The 20,960-nt window shown below is 39.6% G+C and overlaps 1 protein-coding gene across 1 annotated transcript; it reads left to right on the plus strand.

The window, feature by feature from the left end:
* Positions 1 to 1,817: 1,817 nt before the first annotated feature.
* On the plus strand, positions 1,818 to 18,553 carry KIF11 (kinesin family member 11). Its single transcript, XM_059476961.1, has 22 exons — positions 1,818 to 1,962; positions 5,015 to 5,147; positions 5,248 to 5,345; positions 5,425 to 5,503; positions 6,189 to 6,374; positions 6,456 to 6,580; positions 7,952 to 8,042; positions 8,299 to 8,541; positions 8,665 to 8,760; positions 9,377 to 9,465; positions 9,956 to 10,043; positions 10,827 to 11,015; positions 11,927 to 12,134; positions 12,382 to 12,554; positions 12,831 to 12,953; positions 13,545 to 13,703; positions 14,103 to 14,242; positions 14,868 to 15,147; positions 16,252 to 16,474; positions 16,696 to 16,850; positions 17,170 to 17,283; positions 17,943 to 18,553. Exons 1-22 carry the CDS (start codon positions 1,883 to 1,885, stop codon positions 18,063 to 18,065), a joined length of 3,195 nt encoding a protein of 1,064 aa, XP_059332944.1. The 5' UTR covers positions 1,818 to 1,882; the 3' UTR covers positions 18,066 to 18,553.
* Positions 18,554 to 20,960: the final 2,407 nt, after the last annotated feature.

Raw genomic sequence — 20,960 nt, forward strand, 5'->3', positions numbered from 1 at the left:
TTAAATGATCTCTTCCGTGTTTGTGAGAGATGTTATATTTTCAGGAAAAATAATGGATTTTTTCATTTAGAAATGAACAAAAATGCATTATTTGGAGGAATTCTTGTGTTCCAGTGCTGCCTTCTTTTGTGTGATCCATATGAAGGTGTATAGAGCAAAAGGTAAATATTTAGATTATTTGCATACCTGTATTTGACTTTTCAGTCTAGCAGTAGCTATTGCACAACTGTCAGTACAAGTGATTTTTGCTGTTAGCATAGATGGTACACAAAAAAGCAAATAATGAAGTTAGTTTAAATATGTTTGCCGTGGATTATATTTATTTTCTTGTTTGGTTAAATCTTTAATTAGCTGAAACAAAATGTGGTGTTGTGATTTTTAGTGTTCACTGTTTGTTCTTTGCACGTAACTTAAGATTGATTGGCTCTGGCATTGTTCTGACTCTTCAGATAAATGGTAGAGGAGCATAGTGGGATGTTGCTTCATATCACTGTCAGGAAAATGACTGCAAGCCTTATGCGTTAGGATTAATTTGTTATTAACTTTAAGAATTCACGGAGGAAAGTAGTATAATAAGATTCAAAGCAGCTAACTTTAGGGGGGGAAAAGGGTGTGGACACCTGCAAAATTATATAGATGGGCAATCTAAATTTCAGAAATTGTGAAGGGCCCAGAACAAGAGCAAAGCACTGTAGTACTGCAGGCCGTAACAGGTAGATGATGGGCTGTAGGAGCCAGTACAGTTTTAACAAAAAAAAGCACATCAGACAAGTTGAATCTCCTCTAACATCTGCTTCTTCACTTCTACCCAGAAGACCTCTTATCCTGTCATAGATCTCCACCTAGCACAGCATTTAATAGTGCCTCAGAGGAAGCTCTCACAGGGAAGGCACGGTGACATAAATGGCAAAGTGGTTCACACGATGTAGTTTCAAAATAAAAGGATGGATGTGGTGCACCCGTGGTGCTTTGTCCTGAACCTGTAACTACTTATTTTCATTCTTACATACAATTTCCCCACTACTCGATAAGGCAATACCAACTTGTAAATACGGGGAAGTTAGGTGTGGCATTCAGACCGACACAGACGAGTTGTGCTGCAGACCTGCCTGAGCTGAGGCGTGCACAAGGCGCAGAGGGACCAGAGCAGAGCTCTGCAGGGATGGCCAGAGGTGCACGGCTGGGAGTAGGGTCTGCCTGGCAACCTGCACTGGGGCACCTCCGGCCGAGGGGGCAGCCGGGGCCCTGCTGGGAGTGGTAAGCGCTGTGCCCCACTGGGTAAATAGAAACCTGGGCATTGTTTTAAACGGGCCAAGTAACACTACAATTCCACAAGGCATTGGCGAGTTGTATTTATTTGTTATGATGTTTAACGAAATCGTGGGCCAGCTGGAGAGCTAGAAGGGACAGAAGAACGGAGGGCTTGACCTGTGAGAAAGGGTTCCATGGATTACGTGACCGTGGAAAATTGATAGCAGGCGGGGAGTTTGGCTGCCCCCAGACCCGTGGGTGTCAGCGGCAGCCGCAGAGAAGACCAGACACTGTCCTGTTGGCCCCTCGCGGTACTGGCGGCGCAGACGGGCCCTACGGTAGGAACGGGTGGACAGCAGGTACCGTGTCAAGTTCAGCGGGACCGGGGGCTCGGGGAGCCCGGCCCGCTCTAACTCCCCGCCCTCACGGCGCCGCCGGCGGGGCGGGGCAGCGCTGCAGCTGCGGCGCGCGCCACCCCCAGGATTTGAAATCCCTTCCCGTGGTGCCCCGGGGCCGCCGCTGATTGGCCGGGCCGGGCCGTGCGCGGTTCAAAGCGGCGTTGGCGGGGGCGCGCGCGGTTGAACCGAGCCCCGGGTCCGCGGTAGCGTTTCGGTGCCGTGCCCGTCCCGCCATGGCTTCCTTCGGCTCCCAGGGCGGCGGCGCCAAGAAGGAGGAGAAGGGCAAGAACATCCAGGTGGTGGTGCGGTGCAGGTAAGCGTGGCGGCCCTTCTCTGGGCGAGCGTTGGGGGCCGGTCCGCGGGCAAGCCCCGGGGAGGTCCCGCGTTGGTGCCTCCGGGACTCGGGCCCAACATTCTGTGCTCGGTGCCCCGGACAGCCCGCGGGGCCGGCGGGCCGAGGCCGCCGCCCTGCGACAGACACTGTGCGGCTGTGGCTCTGCCGGGCCGCTGTGTCCGGCTGCGGGTACGTGCTCCGGGGGACCGGTGTGTCCACCCGGAGGGATCGCGGGCGAGGGAGCCACCCCCCGCCCCGTGCCCCCCGTACTCCTGAGCGGCCTCGGCACCGCGCTGGGAGCCGCCTGTCCCGGGCACCGCTCTGCGGCTGACGCGGCCCCCGGTGCCTCCCGAGGAAGCGGCGCCTCCGCAGAACTAAGGCTGTTATGAGCGATTTTTTATAGCTTAAAAAGGCAAAAAGCTGCAGTTTGCGGTCTTCATTCAGCACACCCAGTATGGAGCTGTGTTGGAAGCTCAGGAAGAGCTACGCAGAATTAGTGTGATATTCGAGACACACAAAACCCAGGCTGAATTTTGCCCTTCTGTGAGCTCCTGTGGGAAGTTGCTAAGCTTTGACAGCTAAAAATGCTGTTACTCCCTCTGTGATATAACTTCATTGATGCAGACTTTACCGGGGACAAACAATGGGGTGGCGGTCACCTGCTGAATTAAAAATGACCAAATGAGATGAATTTGCTTTTTTTGTATGAAATGATAAATTTCATGTACTATAATATTAGGTTTTCTTTGTAATTCTGAGGTGGTTTTAAAGGATTGCATACTAGTGCTAGGTCTTAAATAATCTTAAAGCACTGTATGTTAAAACTGTAATATTGGTAATGTATTATGTATTATGTTTAAATCACCTGTAGAAGTTAGGGGTTTTTTGAGCCAGACCTCAAAATATTAGTTTATGTATTATGTTTTAAATGCCTTTTGCAGTCAAATTCTCAAACTTACAAATTTTGCTTTTACACGTGCACAATGAATATAGAAATTAAAATCAATTTAGCCTTATGTTTGCAATGCACCTATAAAGCTTCTGAAACAAATGTGGGATTGGTGAAAGTGTTGTGACTCAAGGCTATTGCAAGAGAATAAGTTTATTTGAGCAATTGGATTTGAAATACTGTCAAGAGCAGCTGTTTTGTTTTTATCTCTCTTAATTGTTCTGGAATAGCTTTATCAAGTATTAATATCTATTTTAACTACATATGATGCTCCCTATGAAAGTAGCATTAGGACTATCAACAGTGGAGTGTTCTGCTGTTGTTGTAGCCCACAGATTAATTACTATGTCAAGAGTTAGTTTCTAACCTCTTAAAAGTTCCTTGCCTGCTCATGCCTTTGCAGAGCTTTTTTTTTTTTTTAATAGCTTCAGTTTCTTTGAGCTAGTAAGTGTTTCTTCCACCTTTCTTTTTTCTTTTGCATCCAATCAGATTGTCCTTATCTTACAGATATGAAAGCAGATGCATCTGTGTTCTTTGGTGTCCTGATTTGTTCCCAAAACCTGATCAATCTTAGCATATAATAAATCTTTTCAAGCAGCATGTTTATTGAGCTGTGGTAAAACATTAATTTGGAAACTCAAAATGCATCCATTAGTATTGTTAATATGCATAATGTGCTTCATAGCTATGGGGATGAACTTGAGATCAAATGTCTCCATGGCACACCAGGCAGCTCCTTGTGTGATGGTGATGATCTGTATGCCTACTCCAGCCCAGCTAAATTGTTCCCTTAGTAGCACAGCTGTGGGCTCTTGTGCCTCCTGCCATGGACTGGGTCAGTGTTTCATGGTTACACAGCAGAATGTGTTCATTGCTCTGTTACTTTCAAAGTCACGAGCTTGAAGCTGTGACTTGCTCCTCTGCACCAGATTTTAGTGATCTTGTGTTGTCATCAGTCAATCTTGCACCCAGGTGTCCCATGGTCTGTTTAGAATCTGACACTTCAGCCTCAGTGATGTATTGAGGGAGAAATGTTAGCCACAAGGTTCAGGAAACTCGAGGTGCCGTGTGTTGTGGTTTTCTTGTGTTTTGTTTCTTTTTTCTTTTTTTTTCTTTGTTTTCTTTTTCTTTTCTTTTCTTTTTTTTTCTTTAATTACAATTGAAAGAGTATTTGAAGTGTCTCTAGTGTTAAGATATTTTAGAGTACAAGCTTGTAGAAGTTATATTTTCAAGCTGACTGCTCAGGTCACCTACATATAGGTAGCATAGACATTCAGTACAGTAGCACTACTAAATGAAGAATAAAATAGGATTTAATGCCTTTTAGGGTATTTCCATACATTTCAGGAGAAATAGTGGCAAATGTCTCTTTAAGAAAAGTGTCGTGCACCAAGTTTGAATTAACTTAGTGGTGAAACAAGATGCTCACCATAAAGTTCAAAAATTTTATTGTTACTGTGTTAAATATTTTACTATTACCTTTCAATAATCCACTTTAAATTAATGTGTATTCCACCCCCCACACACACCCCCCCCTCGTTGTTTTATTCAGGTGCATCAGTACCTGAAGGTTCTGGTATTGCTGCTTACTGTCCTGCGATTAGTAGGGTCTCTTGGTATTTTTGGTGCTTTAGAGTGTTTTGTTATCAGCATTTGATTCACTATTGCATTGACTTGCATGTAATAAGTGTCTTTTGGATTTTTTAAGGCTCTTATTTAGACAGTTGCTTGATATGTTTAATCTTCTGCCCCCTGCAACTGAACGTGTCCTGATGCCTGTTAGCTATGTGAGCATCTATATGATCTTGAAAGTGGTTATAGGCCTGTTAAAAATATGTATATAACAAACAAAAAGCTGTGGATGCCTGAATTGTCTCACAGTGGAAAAAAGGGCCTGCAAACTGCCAAACTGCGGCATTTTTTCTTAATTATTAAACAGATAAAGTTAAAGACTTTGGGGTTTTTGCCCAGTTTTACTATTCTAGATCCTTAAACTGAGTGACATTACTGCTTCATCTGTTTGTGTTCTTGTGATTGATTTCAATGATTTCAGTCTGATATTTCTGACTCCTGTCCTTTTAGGCCTTTTAATGCCTCAGAACTGAAGGTGAGCTCCTACGCTGTTGTGGACTGTGATCAAGCCAGAAAGGAAGTCAGTGTCCGCACTGGAGGAGTGACAGATAAGTCATCAAGAAAGACTTACACATTTGATATGGTTAGTAACTGCTTGGGGTCTTCCAGAAACAAGCTAATACTGGGTGTGATGTTACACATTATTGTATGGCTGAATGGGACGTGTTGTCTTGTGCCAATAGGTTTTTGGAGCCCAGGCAAAGCAGATTGATGTATACCGGAGTGTCGTGTGTCCCATTTTGGATGAAGTCATTATGGGCTACAACTGCACGGTGTTTGCGTAAGTAAGCCAATAATTAGCGTTAGGAAACTTTTTGTATTTTAGTTTATTGTTTACATTTTAATTTTTATTCTCACAGTTATGGCCAAACTGGTACTGGTAAGACCTTCACAATGGAAGGGGAACGGTCACCCAATGAAGAATATACTTGGGAAGAGGTATATTATCACTTCTGAGATTTTTGTCTGTACTGTAGTTGACAGTTGGAAACTGCAGAAGACTAAAGAAAACCAAAAGTTGATGCCTTTCAAATTCTGAAGCTGACTTTCCTTAAATGTTTGTAGATTAACAAATAATCTCCTTCATTTATATGAAAAGGACAACTTAATGTTGCAGAATGGTCCGTTTGTCTGGGACGAGCCATTTGTCAGGTGCAGGGAAAACTCAGGACTCAATACGAGTCTACAGCAAGTTCAGTTTATTGAAGAGAGCATCAGACACTTATACAGCAAGTAATAAGCTTATGAATATTCTGTAAGCCAAGCAATCCATTGGTTAAACTATACCATCAACTCTTCCTCATTCCTTTGGGCCAACATTCCCTATTTCCCATGTCTCTCTGTCTACTTGTTATCATACCCAGCTAGGCCCAAGGACATGCTATCTTGCAGGTGCAGGACTTGGAATTAGCAATGGCCTTGTACTTTTCCAGTCTCTAGTCAGCTAAACTCCCAACAACTTAATATCTTTAATGTATTACACTCAACTCTTGGTGACTTTTATATGGAAGGTCATCTTTATTCTTATTTATATCCAGTCAGACTGTTTAGTTGAAACTCTATGCCCTAGCTCCAAATCTCTTTCAGTACATTTATAAATTAAATATTTCTTTTTATTTTATAGGATCCACTAGCAGGTATCATACCCCGTACATTGCATCAAATATTTGAAAAGCTCACAGAGAATGGAACCGAATTTTCAGTGAAAGTCTCTCTTTTGGAAATCTATAATGAGGAGCTTTTTGATCTTCTGAATCCTACTCCTGATGTTGGAGAAAGACTGCAGATGTTTGATGATCCTCGAAATAAGGTGAGTGCTACAAAATTTGTTGTCTTGAGGCTTTCTGAATTGTTGAGAGATGTATAATAAGCATGTATTAATTTCTGACAGAGGGGTGTAATTATTAAAGGCTTGGAGGAAGTAACTGTACACAACAAAAATCAAGTTTACCAAATCCTGGAAAGGGGTGCAGCCAAAAGAACAACCGCAGCTACTTACATGAACGCATATTCCAGGTAAAAGTCTTCCCCATTTCAGAAACCTTGTTTTGTTCTTTGTTAAACAGAATCTTACTGAAGATGTAAGCAGCTAGTGCAAACATGACATCATGTCTCTCACAGTGCAGACTATCAAATGTTGGTTAGAATGCCAGAGTTACAATATCTTCCTTACCGCCTGCTGTGGGATGATTGCAATAGGAGTATGAAGGGGAGTCATGGTTTAACCCCAGCCAGCTTCTGTAAAATTTGCAAATTAGGTTGTGGAAGCTGGGGATAATATTCTATGGCAATAAGGGCTGCTTCGTGTGGTTGCAGGTCATAGAATGTAATAGGGGCACCTGGGTCAGAAATAGCATTCTTTTTATTACTGCTTTCACATTCTTGAGCTGCAGATGTGAAATCTATATCACTGTGAAAAGTAGTGATCCAGTGCTGGAACAGTAAGGAATGTACTCTCTCTGTATTGTATTTTAATTTCAAGATATACTGAGCATGTCTGTCTAGTGGTGGAAGGAAATGGGTATTTTCTGCTACTGATTGGAACACAGAACTCATTTTGTCTGAGATTCCAGGGAATTTTGGAAATGGATGTGCCAGAGGTGTTTTATGTATGGTCAAACTGGTGTTATTTGACATCTATGGCTTCCTATATATGTCAGCTTCCTACAGTAAAAGCTTATTAAAGCAATAAACTCAGCCTGAAATCATTATTACTATGAGAATAGTGAAACACTGGAACATGTTGACCAGAGAAATTGTGGGTGCTCCATCCCTAGAAGTGTCCAAGGCCATGTTGGATGGGGCTTTGAGCAGCCTGGTCTAGTGGAAGGTGTCCTTGCCCATGGTAGCAGGGTTGGAGCTAGATGCAACCATTCCGTGATTCTGTGATCTTAAACTGTATTACTGTTTTTGATTGAAAAATTAATTGAACTTCTAAATTTTTAATATTGAATTCAACTAGTTGCTGAATTTTCTTAGCCTGCATAAGGAAAGTTATGTTCCTTAATCTCACATTCTGTGAAACTGTTCTTAGCACAAGGACTGAAAAAAAAAATTGCAAGTCAGTTTTCATGTGATGCTTGTGAGTTGAGAATACTCAAAGTTAAGCAAAATGAAGGCATTTCTCTTGGTTTTCCTTGAAATAAGAGAAAATCTATAGGATTGAATAAATCAAATGTCAACCAGTTGCCTCATCACTGGTTTTAAATACAAATTCATATATACACACACAAAATTCTACTTAGCAGAATAACTTTGTGTATTAAAAATGTACTTTGTAGTTCATGGGCTAAATGTATTCTCTATAAAGAGCACAAAACTTGCAGCAGTCAAATAGCAACTAATATTTGGCTTTAATGGAACATCTGAAACTGGTTTCTTTTGCAGCCGTTCCCACTCTGTGTTTTCAATCACCATCCATATGAAAGAAACAACAGTAGATGGAGAAGAACTTGTTAAAATTGGAAAGCTAAACTTGGTAAGTATTGAACTAAGTGTCATTGATAGAATTTTTAGCTATGTACTGGAGTTTATTAGAGTTTTTTCCTGATAAAGGGAAAAATTATTGCTTTCATAAAGTGATGTGAAGTGCGTTTGTCACTCTGAAAAATATCAGTCCCATTTGTCACCCCAGTGTCTCCTGAAAAACTAGTTAGCTCTTTTATGTATTCTACAAGACTTTGGGGCAAGCATTCTTCAGAGTGATTGAGACAGAAGTATAACCTGCCTTTCAGGTTGATCTTGCAGGAAGTGAAAACATTGGTCGATCTGGGGCTGTTGACAAAAGAGCTCGTGAAGCTGGAAATATCAACCAGTCTCTGCTGACACTTGGAAGAGTTATTACTGCTCTAGTGGAAAGAACCCCTCATATTCCATACAGGGAATCTAAACTCACAAGAATCCTTCAAGACTCTCTTGGAGGACGGACAAAAACATCAATAATTGCCACAATTTCACCTGCATCTGTAAATCTTGAGGTAAATTTTAAGTCTGAAAACCTATTCCTAAAATAAGTAATATTTTAGGAATAATTTTACTAATGATACAGAAATATGAGTTAATTCATCAGCTTGACCTAGTGTTACATCTGTTTTTCACAGGAAACATTGAGTACACTGGAATATGCCCATAGAGCAAAGAACATCATGAACAAGCCTGAAGTTAATCAGAAGCTAACCAAAAAAGCTCTTATTAAGGTAACTAGACAGATATCTTAAAAAATTAAGTTACAGGTTAGGTATGACTTCTTGTTAATGTAATCTTTGCTGTACAGGAGTTATGAGTACAGAAGAAACTAACTAGTAGCTGTGCTTCTCTGAAGTGATTTTAATTACTGAACTGATGCTTTTAAACTAAAGCTGCACTTAGATTGCCATGGACTCTGCAGATACTGGCACTGTTAATAAGACTGAAGTTGAACAGAGGGCTATTGCTACTAGCTATGACTGTGGGGATTACATGTTTGTAGTTTTGCACTTTCCCTAGAAAGTGATTGAATTAGAGGGAACTTGTCAGTAAGTACAAGTGAAGAGCCAATGTAAAGTAGCTCTGTCCCTAAGGAAGTTGGGATTCCTGTTGTAAGCTGCTAAATGCAACCAAGTATGACCTTCAAATGGAAAGTCTCAGTGCTCTACATATAGCCAATGATATGAATTTAAATAGTGCTGTACTGAATTTAGAAGAGAGGTGAAGTGCTTTGCTCTTGTGCTTATGCAACACTTCTGTAGAGCACTACCTTTGTGAGGTATCTGTTAAGCTGAATCAAAACCAGAATAGAAATGTTCATGTTCATGTGATTGTTTCTTTGTGCAGGAATACACTGAAGAGATTGAGCGTCTGAAGCGAGACCTTGCTGCTGCTCGAGAGAAAAATGGAGTCTATATCTCTGCTGAAAACTATGAGTATGTCTGCAAAATTTCTATAAAATAATTAGCATCAAATCTCAGATACTGGTACCTATACTTATACAGAAATACTTTCAGATATATTTTTCATCCAGGAAGTTGCAGATAGTTAGGAAAACTTAGCTGTTTGGTCAACTTGTTCTTTCAAAATTAATGATTATACAGATAAAATCTCATGGGCTTGCACTGAGGAATTTATGTATGTGTGGAACTTGCTATAAGCATTAGCCAGCATGCAGATTTACACATGCAGCCTTTTATTTTTTCAGTGGACACTAGTACAGGAAAGTAAACTTGATATACTTAACTTCACTTTAAATAGGGCTAGAAAGTTTACAATAGAAAATTGCCTTAAATCTTCTCTGCCTTAAGTGAAAATGACTTGCTATTTGTATAGAATTTTCCAAAATTACTGAAAATTTAGTGTAAATCTTGAAACTACCTCTTACTTAACTAATTTGTTCATTTATTTTAATCCTTGCTTGAGAGCCCTTAATGGAAAGCTGACAGTCCAGGAAGAAAAAATTACAGAGTATATTGACAAAATCAGTGTCATGGAGGAAGAAGTGAAAAGGGTAAGTGATGTTTTTCAACTGTGGTTGAAATCTGCCAAAAAATGGAAGAAATTCATTCCTCCTGTCAAAAGGAGGAAAAAAGTGTGAAGAAAGAACAGTCAGAAGATTGGTTTTGTTGTTGTTGGTCTTAAAGTTCCCCAATTAGTCAAGAATGGAAGCTTCCTAGTCCTTGAAGTTAGGAATTTGAAATAATGAATATGAAATTGCAGATCGCAGTACTTATTTTTAAAGCTGTTTTCCTGTCTACTATAATTTTCTTTGCTGAATTTTTAGCAAAAAATCTGCTTGTAAAATGATATAATCTCAGTTGACAGGTATCTATCTGCTTAGGAACAAAGAATGAGGGGAGAGTGGTCAGGAGCTTCCTTTTAACAAATTACACAAAAATTGGAGCTCCTTCTTTAGGAGCAATGTAGATATTAATTTGCTGGTAGATGTAACTCCTCTATGTAATCAGCTTTACTGGCTCTTCTCAGTCTATCTGGTTATGTTTATTCAGTGGAATTCTTTTCTGTGTTCTGTAATGGTAGTTTGCTCTTATGTTTTCAGAGGAGAAGCAAGCAATTATTACAGTGAGAATGGTGTTGGCTTGATATTTTCAGTGATTACAGAGACTATACAAACCTGTAGTTTAGATTTAAGTCTGGAGTCCTACAGCTGAAGTTACATTGCTAGATGACAATTTGCCTTCTGTCATTGTAGTGTAATTTGAGAGATGTGAAATGAGACTGTCACATTTGTAAAAAGTGGTGTTGCCTTTTTGATTATTGTCTTCCTATTTAGGTCACTGAACTATTCAGAGTTAGTAAAAATGAACTTGAACAGTGTAAAACAGATTTGCAGATCAAGGAGAAAGAACTGGAAGAAACACAGAAAGATCTGCAAGAAACCAAAGTTCAGCTGGCTGAAGAAGAATATGTGGTTTCAGTTTTGGAAAATACTGAACAAGAGCTTCATGACACAGCTAGCCAGGTTGTCACAGTTCTTGTTCCTAATGTAAAACAGCTTCCTGGTTTTGGGAGTTGGATGGGCTATTGTTGCTAAAGCATGATGTGAGTGAGACATGACCTGAATTAAAAACTAGGATTAGATTGCAGGACTTTCTCTGTGGTAGTGTTGACAGCTGACTGCTAAACACTCTGGTTGGTCTGGAACTAACTTTCCTTCAGGCCAGTTTGTCATGGGAGTTCCAGTGCTTTGCAGTATCTATTATTATGAGTTTTTTTGCAGAATAAGTAATTATCAAAACACACTTGAGTTAGGCAGAGAGTGTATCCTGCTATTTAAACTGCAAACTGATGAATCTTGTACCTTCAGGCACCATGACAATTTCTTGCTATTTGGATTCCTGTAAGATTAGGAGGGAATGCCTGGTTTTTACATGTGGGTTGTGGAGTGTTTGAGACAAATAGGTGCAGAAATTATTTATGCTCACTACAAACAAGGACTTCACTATTTCTATGAATTCTAAATTGTTTATCTCAGGACTAGTACTAAAACCTCTTGTTTTAGTACTATATTGAGGAATATATTTACTGTCAGATTGTTCAGAAAAAAAGTTGAAGTGCTCACTCAGGTATTTTTCAGTTACTATTCTGAGGTAAATGATACCTTTATTCCTTAAATACTGAGGAAGTAATTTATTAATGCTTTGATTTTAAAACAGAAGAAATTCTCTAGTAGGTAACTTTTTCCCATGTTCTAAAAGCATAAATGACATAACACCAGGGTCCAGAACAGTTGTAATTTGATGGTGTAAAGGGAAATACCTGTTTTCCTAGAGAGATAACTTCTTTAACTCGGAACTTTTGTTGCCTTTCCTTATATAATAAATGCTTGACTTCTTGTTTCAAGACTTACTGGAATAACTTTAAAAATTCTAGTTACTAAGTACAGTTGAAGAAACGACAAGAGATGTGTCTGGGCTCCATGCGAAACTGGACCGTAAGAGGGCTGTTGATCAGCACAATGCTGCTGTCCAAAATACCTTTGCAGGACAAATGAATGCTTCATTCAGCAAAATACAAGATTCAATTACTGAAAACAGTTTGAAGCAGCAACAGATGTTGACATATTACACAAATCTTATAGGTAAGTGTAATACCTGTATTAGTAGTCATCCTGTTGTAATCTCAAAGACTACTTCCTGAAATGTATCTGTTTTAGGAAAGAGGTGGCTTTATTTAAGTGGCATAATGGTTACAGTTCCACCAGTAATGATGTGTCTGGGATGATCCACAGCCTTCCTGTGAGGGGCAATAAAGTAATGAGTAATAAAAAGAATTCTATCTTACAGGGAAATTTTTAAAAAGTTTGTAACTCTGGATTTCTTTTGCAGGTGACCTCCTGTCTACCAGTTCTTCTACAGCGGATATTCTTGCATCAGTTGTATCAGCATCTTTTGCCTCTCTTAAAGAATTGGTGTCTACTGAAGTTTCTCACATATCTGAAAAAATAACACAGCATGAGAATCTATCACTTGATTGTAAAGCAGAGCTGCTGAGATTAATTGTTAGTACATTTGCATGCTCCTACTTAAATATTTAAAACCGATTTTGATCAAAAGGGATTCTGTAAATGTATAGCATTTTTTCTGGTGCTCTTTACCTGTGTCTGCTTCACCACCTGACCGTGATTGTCTCTCCCATGTCACTCCCACAAGCTGTAATGTACTAAATAGCATATACTGCCATAATAGAGCACATGGATATGTACACAGTAACTTCTTGCAAATGTAGATGAAGGAACAGCCATGTTCCGATTTAATTTTTTTTTTCCTCTTCCTAGGAAGAACATCAGACTGGATTAGGAAGAGCAGTAAATAGCTTGACACCAATGGTAGAATTTGTCTTGGGGTTAAATTGTCAGTTCCAGAGTAACATGAAGAAATATTCTGCTGTGGCTGACCAGGTAATGCACATAACCTGGCTCCTTGCCTTATGCTCTCTTTCTATTTAATTTACAGATAATATGTTCTTTGTTTTTCTGCAGTATGTCAGAGTGTTTCCACTTCTTGTCTGGCCTTTTCCCCTTTATCTTGTTCTATAAGTCCTGTCTTTTAACTTTCTTTCAGACTTTTTTCCTCTCCTGGGTGTGGTAAATTTGCTTGTTCTCTGTATTGGCACAACCTTTTGTGTGAGTGCCACAGTAGAATGGCAAAACACAGATGCTTAAATCTTTATGTAACAAATATTCGATGATACATTGAAATACAAGGGGGAGAGTATATTAAGAAATCGGAAAAAAAAAAGTCAACTTAGGCAAGTCCTACCACTCCAAAAATCTTCTGCCTTCATACCAGACTTTTTCTGTAGTCCCTTTGTTTCCTGGGGAATGTGATGCTTTATCTTGTTAACAACCATAAGTGTAAACAATACTGCACTTATAAAGCCCTTTGCTTCAAGTTAGAGTTCTAGTCTATCTCGTTATGCTAGGGAAAAATACCAGTTTTTTCAATCAAGATACAGAAATATAACTATAAGTAAAACTTTTTTTTTTAAGATGGAGGACCATAAAAAGGAAATGGATACCTTCTTTGCAGATCTTTCTCTCACACTGAAAAGAATACAGGAACAAACAGCCGGTGGCTTTGCTCAGCTCCAGCATAATTGTGACAGCTTAAAAGACGAAGTGGAAATGATGAGGTTGGCACATAGAAAGGTATCCTTGGAGTAAAAAAACATCCTCACATCAAGTGTGATTGCTTGCTTTGATTTAAACTCTTATGTGATAGTAAGCCATTGTACTTGTTTCACAAAAATATTAGGAGGACGGTAACTTGATCCTAATTCTATTCAGCTTTTGTTAGGCTGCTTTAGGTAGCTTATGTAGGAATGCAGCAAAAACCCCCTTCCCCTTGCTGTATATCACTATATGTCCATTTACATACATCTCCAAAAAGAAGGTGTCTGTATCTTCACTACACAAAAATTGTATCTTCTGCTTTAGAATTGCAGAACTCTGCCTTTTCTGCATTTTTAGTTCAGGCATTCAAGTATGCTTTAAGACTGTTAACAAGTGCAGAATTAACAGCAAAACTTGTGGTAATTTTCTTGGTAGAGTGCAGCTGAATTGATGTCTTCACTGCAAAGCCAGCTTGACCTGTTTGCTCAGGAGACTCAGAAGAGCCTAACTGATGTACTTACAAGAAATGGAAGCCTGAAGACCACCATCACTGCTATGCAAGAAAATGTTCACCTGTAAGGGGCACATTCTTTTTGCTGTACACTTACACAAGATAAAATATATATAAAGAGAACTTCAAAGTTGGATGCTCTCCATCTTTATGTGCTTATAAAGCCTGCTGGGCATGGCCTGTGTGTTAGAGCTGGGTTCTGCCACAGAGTGTAGATCAGAGTTGGCCTTTCCCCAGAGTAAACAGTAGTTCTAGAAGGCTTGCCCTTGAACTTGTCTCTTGAGCATGTTGAGATAAGAAAGTATCATTTTGGGAGCAATATGCTGAGGAGTGTCCCTCAGTGTCTGGACTTCAGAACATGTAAAGGTTTAGCATGAAGCATAATAATGTCTGTTGCAATATGTTTCATTCAATTGCAGACTGAATAACTAAGGTCTTGCTGAAGTTGTTTTTGATTTGTGGTTAGGGTCTTTCTGTTCTCTTTTGGGTTTTTTGGTTGGTGGGGGTTTTGTTTTTTTAGCAAACCTACTGCAAGTGCTGCAGATTTAATAAGTAGAACAACAATATTATAATTAATAGTTTGATGGAACTGTGCTATTTCACTGGCTCTGGTTTCATATTTCTAAAAGTATACTGTGTTAAAATCTACCTTTCAAAATCTCTAAACTCTTACAAATATGTTGTTGCAGAACAACTACAGACTTAGTCGGCAGTACAAATTCCAATCACAGCAAATTTACTGCCTATCTGGATCATTTCTCTCAAGAGCTCAGGAGCATAAATGCTGAAAACAAGGCAATGCTGGAAGAATCCAATGACCACTGCCAACATCTTCTCGCCAATCTCAAAAATGTGGCTCAGGATACCGATACATGGGGTGAATTTACAACTGCTCAGATGGTCAACTTTACTAATCAGCACCTGTTGTCATTAAAGGATGAGAAACAGCAATTTCAGTATTTACAAAAGGTACTTATAGTCATTTGTAGTCTAATGCAACATCCTGAGACAAACTTTACTGCAGAATTTATAGAGGGGAGAAAAAAGTTGTAGTCAAAACAAAACTATGTTTTTTTTGATAGCAGACTCATGTTACTGAGCTTGAGAAGATGTAACTAGAGGAAATCAAAAGCCTAAATTAAGAGAAAGACTTTGAACTTCAAGTGCCCCTACCCTCAAAAAATGGTGTCATGGCTAATGCCATACAACTGACTTGTACATGTAATCTGAGTGTTTTGCATCATCTTGGTGGTGTTTAATTCTAAAGCTTTATCTACAGTACTCTCCTTGGGAGATGCACAGTGATCACATGCAGGCTATTTTCTGGAGTTTGCAAATGACTTTATTGGTCAGATTGAGTCAATATGGGAGAAAGTATTCCTTTTAAGTATATACAAATTCTGGCCTCCTATCTAAGAGTTTCTCTCTCGTTTTTTGGGGGATTTTCTTAATTTCTATCACAAATTTCACATCCACCCTGATTTTTATTGTTGTAATAGGCAAATCCAATATTTTGCAAACTTTTGGAAGGAAAAACTCACTAGAAACTTCCTTCACACAGAATACTCTGAGTTGGAAGGGATCTCCAAGCATCAAGTCAAACTCTAAACTAAAAGCATTTGTTGGTCTCAAGACCTCTGTATCTGTTGCACCTGCTGAACACTTCAAGAGTTTCATTTCAGTGGGAATGGCTGAAAACACAATTGCCTTTTCCCCTACAAATGCATAAATGTTCTAGTACTTACAGGATGTTCACGTTCAGGTGAATATCCTAATTCTGTGCAGGGTTTGTGCATAGAAGCATGAAGAGTCTGGTCTGGGCCAGATGGCATCATCTTTATTCTTGTGACTAGCTTTCTAAAGTGATCATACTTTCTAAGAAACTGACTCTTCTGAAGATAGCTGTCAAAATGAGAGTGTAAAACTGGCACTGAAACTTCTCAATTTGAGGTCTCAGTTGTTTCGTTTCAGGTCATGTCACTAATCCTGCACCACATCTTAGAAAAGAGGCCATAGTCTTACCTTTCCTGTTAACTTGTTTTTAGTTGGGTTGTTTTTTTGTTTCATTTTCAGAAAAATGAAGAAAATTGTGATAAAGCAATAGCTGAAATTGCTGACCACATTGGCAGCCAAAAGGTTGCTGAGGAGAAGGTGCTAAATGGCCTTCTGGATCAGATAAAGGTGGATCAGGAGATACTTGTGGAGCAGAACCTGGCACTTAAGGAAAAAGTGCAGCATGGACTAACTCAGGTTAATGGTTTCCTGCAAGAGGATCTCAAAGTGGATGTTCCAACAGGTATTTAATCAGGTCAGGGGCAGAATGGTCTTAAAGAAAACAGCTTGAGTTCCAGAATTCATAAGTGAAGGTTGATGGGGACATAACCTGGCAGCCTTACACCTTTAAGATATGTGCAAAGAATGGTGTGTGAACAAGGCATGATTTCTGTAATGAGTTGATATAAAATTGTGGATCTGAAATTAAAGCAAACACTGAAAATTGTATCATCTTCATTACAGGGACAACTCCACAGAGAAAAGACTACTCCTATCCTGTCACCCTTGTGAGAACAGAGCCCCGGCAGCTGCTTCTGGAGCAACTGAGGCAAAGGCAACCAAATCTTGATGCTATGCTAAGCAGTGTGGGAAAGGAGATGGAGGATAGTGCAGGTCAGGTATGTGTATAAATGGCAAATGAGGGTCTTGAATGAATATTTCACATCTTTGAGGTTTTTCCAGGCCCTTTTGGAGAGTTGACTGGAACCCCAGGGCTGTTGTAGCCTTTGTGTTTTACAGTGTACTTGGGCTCAAATGTGCTGAGCTCTTGACAAAAATAATCTCTTGAAAAATAAGCAATGATATTAATAATTTAGATTTCTTTCTTGTTTTTCAAAAATAGAAATTCCATGTCTTTTATAGGTACGATCATTCTTAATACAGTCATTAAGGAAATTCAGACATTAAATACATCTTTCTGGAAAACTTCTGTTTTAGGACCTGCTGGAAGAAGGAGTGTTGCAAGAACCCAGTGAAGGCCTTGCTTGTGACAAATACTCAATGGATACAAATGTATATTGTCACACAAATGGTGGCATTCCTTTTTTCCAGGTAACTTCCTCAGATAAGCAAAACAGCTTTGTATTTGAGAAGAAATAGTACTTTCATAACAGTGCTGTAGTTTCAAGTCACTTCTTAACATTTCAGGGGAGTCTCACAACTTGTTCAAATCCTGTAGATTAACAAATCCCTTGTTAACTTTGTGCTAAAGTAACAGCAGATTATGATAGCAGTCAATAGTAGATAAAATAATGCAGATTTCTGACAAGCTGGGCAGACTGTTGAAAACTCCTCAGCAAATAATCTTCCATAAAGAAAATTGTCATAATTTGCTAGGCATGTGTTAATGGGAGAGTTGAAAGTATATGCAGTATTTTCTTAGAGGCTTGACAGAAATATTGGCATTGTTAATACTTACTTGCTTCTGACCCTTTTGCTCTACCAGCACATCAGTGTAAACTTCTTGGTATGTTAGTCTAGGGATTGTCTTGCTGGGGAGAGCATGTTTTCTTCTTGGGGACCCTTTAAAAATAGCTGCTGAGCTTCTCTATGTCTACAGTCAATCTCTTGAGTAAATGCAATCTCTTAGGAACCTTTTTCAGGAGTTACATCAAGTTTTTTTCTCAGAACACTATGTACTGCATTGCACATGAGCAGAAGTCTGAAATCTTTGTGTTCTCTTAACATTGGATATTTTCTTTAAATCCCAGCACAAAAGAAGTCTCAAAAAGGGTAAAGAGAACAAATCTGCAGCTCCAGTGGAGAACAAAATGGAGGATATGACAGAAGAGTTTCTTCAGAAATCTAAGCATCCTTTAAGATTGCTGAACTAAGATATATCCTCTGCAGATCCCTGTTTTTAGATATTTCTATCTTACTGTCTTACTGAGCCACAACTTTTTTGGGTATTCTCAGTGTCTATGTAGTGATACAGTGATGCAAAGCTCAATCAAAAGATTTACCTGCTCAGTCTCATGCCTTGGTTCCATTTTTATATGTTGCAGCTTGCGAAGTTTTGAAGAAAAAAACCCCTGCAGATTACGGTGCTGTTATGTTAAATATATATATATATATATGTGGTCAAGTAAGAAATTGTCTGTTTCTCAGTAGATCTAAAGTACCAGAAAGGGATGTGGAAATATGCTTTGCCAGCATTATGAGTTAGCATCTTATGTATTAATCAGCTGTAAATAAGTGGCCTGGTTTTATACCTGCTTTTTATTCCAATTTCGGTTTTGTTTACTGTGATACTTCAAATAAATTAATAAATGGAAAACAAATGTACAAGCACTTTGCTCAGAATAAAACTTACCTAATTTTCTTATGGTGCCAGGTCTAATTTAGCTAAAACATTATCAGCTATGTCATCAGTCTTGTGCTGTCAGGAGAGGATGGTTCTCTCCCTCGTTTCACAAAAGACAATAGTTTTATTTCAGTGCCTCTTCATTCTGTGAAGTCTTACTGCTGGGTCTTGGGCTTTTTGTTTGTTTGAACCCCACTGTTCTTCCTCTTAACTTGCAGATGCAAATTCTGGCACCTAAAACTTAATGGGTTAATTCTCCAGTCTCTAGGTTCCATTTTCTTGCACTATATACCTGTTAACATTCCACAATGGTTCAAGAAATCCTTTATTAACTAAAAAATCAACCCCAAAGATTGCTCCCATAGCTTTGAGTAGCCTAAGCCAAGTGGGAGAGGTTTGCACAAGCCTTTCACCCTACTACCTTTTCCCTGTGGAGCTGTAAGGATTAGTATGAACAAACAAACTGGAATAGCCAGTGAGAGGAGGCTTACATCCATGAAATCATGCCATATTTTGTGTTCCCTGTCTTGATCTTCTTTGAAACTCTCTGCCTTGACTGTTTGGTTCCTGCTGCATGGGGACAGCCTGCTTTCCTTAGCAGCTGTTTGAATTTCAGGTGCTGCTTCACATTTTCTCTTTTTTTAAAGTAGCCCTCAAAGTTGTGTTGTCCTTTGTTTGCAATGCTGGCAGTGATCTGCTGATCGTTGTTCCATTGGCCCAGGTATCTGGCGGCCACACCAAAGCTGAATAGGATGAAAAATCCGGACGCAGAGCATGTCCTGGTCTCCCTGTCCGTGCCTCCTCTCCCACTAGATGGCCCCAACACTAAAAGTTGGTCTGAGCTCAGGTGCTGGCTGCTAAACAGAACTTGGAAACACAGCTTTTGCCAAGCTTTCCCTCAAGCATCTGTCAAAAAAAAAGTTTCAAAATCTGATACTGAATTTCTGCTTCCATATGGAGAATTCTTCAGTAGGGGCTTGCTTTATGAAGAGCTCCATTTGTGTAAAAGATGATCTAGTGCATGTCTGCATTACTGCAAACTGTCCTGGTGACCAAATTCTTGTCTTGGCCTGCTCTCTGTTCCCCACCACATGGCAGAAAGCAGCAATAATTTGCTTTGGTGTATTGTATGGTGTATGATAAGGAGAAAAGAAGGGTAAGGAAACAAAGCAATGCTTGTTTCTTGTTTCAGGTCACACCCACTCTGGCACAAGCCAGCTGAGCATGAGGGAGAGTTGCAGTGACTGGGGCTCTAGTGCATGGCCATGTTCTAATTAATCTAATGAGTACTGATTGGATTCTAGATTAATGGTTAAGTGAGACAGCCCTTGATTTAACAACAGACTTAGATGCAATGTGGGGAAGTGAAATAAGGAAAAATAAGTTTAAATGCATGTGAAATACAGACAACAGTAAGAGGGCCACAAGAAGCACAGACAATTGAGTCACCAGCTTCATTTTCAAGTGAAAAATGAGTGGCCAGGAGGAAAGTGAAGAAGGGGAAAGTTCCTGCTTCCTCCTGGAAATTAGGGGGCTGCAGCACTTGCTGCATCAGATCTGGAAATTAGGGGGCTGCAGCACTTGCTGCATCAGATTTGTGGGGGATGCAATGTTTATTTGAAGAGAGAAAAGAAGACTGAGCTGAGTGGCTGCTATTGATGACTGTCTTTATTTTGGGTATCCAACAATTGCATGGGGCTAGAGAGGAGTGAGGAGAAGGTGCAGGGTGCTAGATTGCTGTTCTCTTTTCTGTTAGGGGTCAGTCAGCATTACAATTAGCTGTTAAAAGGGTAGAGGAAACAAGATGAAGCCTTTAACTCTTTAGGGTGAAAAAAGAAAAAAATTAATCCAGGAAGAACTGGAAAAATAAATTTAACATTCCTTTTTCATCAACAAGAGATTTAAGGGGAAAAAGAAAATTCTAATGGTTGAGAGCATTAAAAACAGGAAAATACGTATATTTGCTATGTATTTTAAAATGTATGCATTTTAAACAAGTGTTTGCAACCATTTGACTGCTATTTTTTTTTTCATTCCCTGTTACAAACTACTTTTTATGGTAGAGGGCAATGCTCTATAAACTGCACGCCCACCCATGCAGTTGCTGGATGAAGTGAAACACCAGTAAATCATGCTATGCTTTGCATTCATAGGCTTTAAGTGGCAGGTTCCAGAGGTGAGGTGCAGACCACCTAGCAAAGCAGGCTGTCCTTGGAGGGGGAGCACAAGCTCCATGCCAGCAGCATTGCTGTGCTCAGGCTTGAAATCGTTAAACATAGGAGAACAGTGAATGCACTGAAGGGAATGTTTGCCTTTCTATGTTTCTGTTCTATTTCTAGGCTTCCAATATACTCTTTGGCTCCCTAGAAAAGGGTCTAGCTACCAGTAGGAGGACATGGTTAGAGAGCTACACAAGTGATCTTCA

This window comes from Ammospiza nelsoni, chromosome 8 (assembly GCF_027579445.1).
Source record: "Ammospiza nelsoni isolate bAmmNel1 chromosome 8, bAmmNel1.pri, whole genome shotgun sequence".
Lineage (NCBI taxonomy): Eukaryota > Metazoa > Chordata > Aves > Passeriformes > Passerellidae > Ammospiza > Ammospiza nelsoni.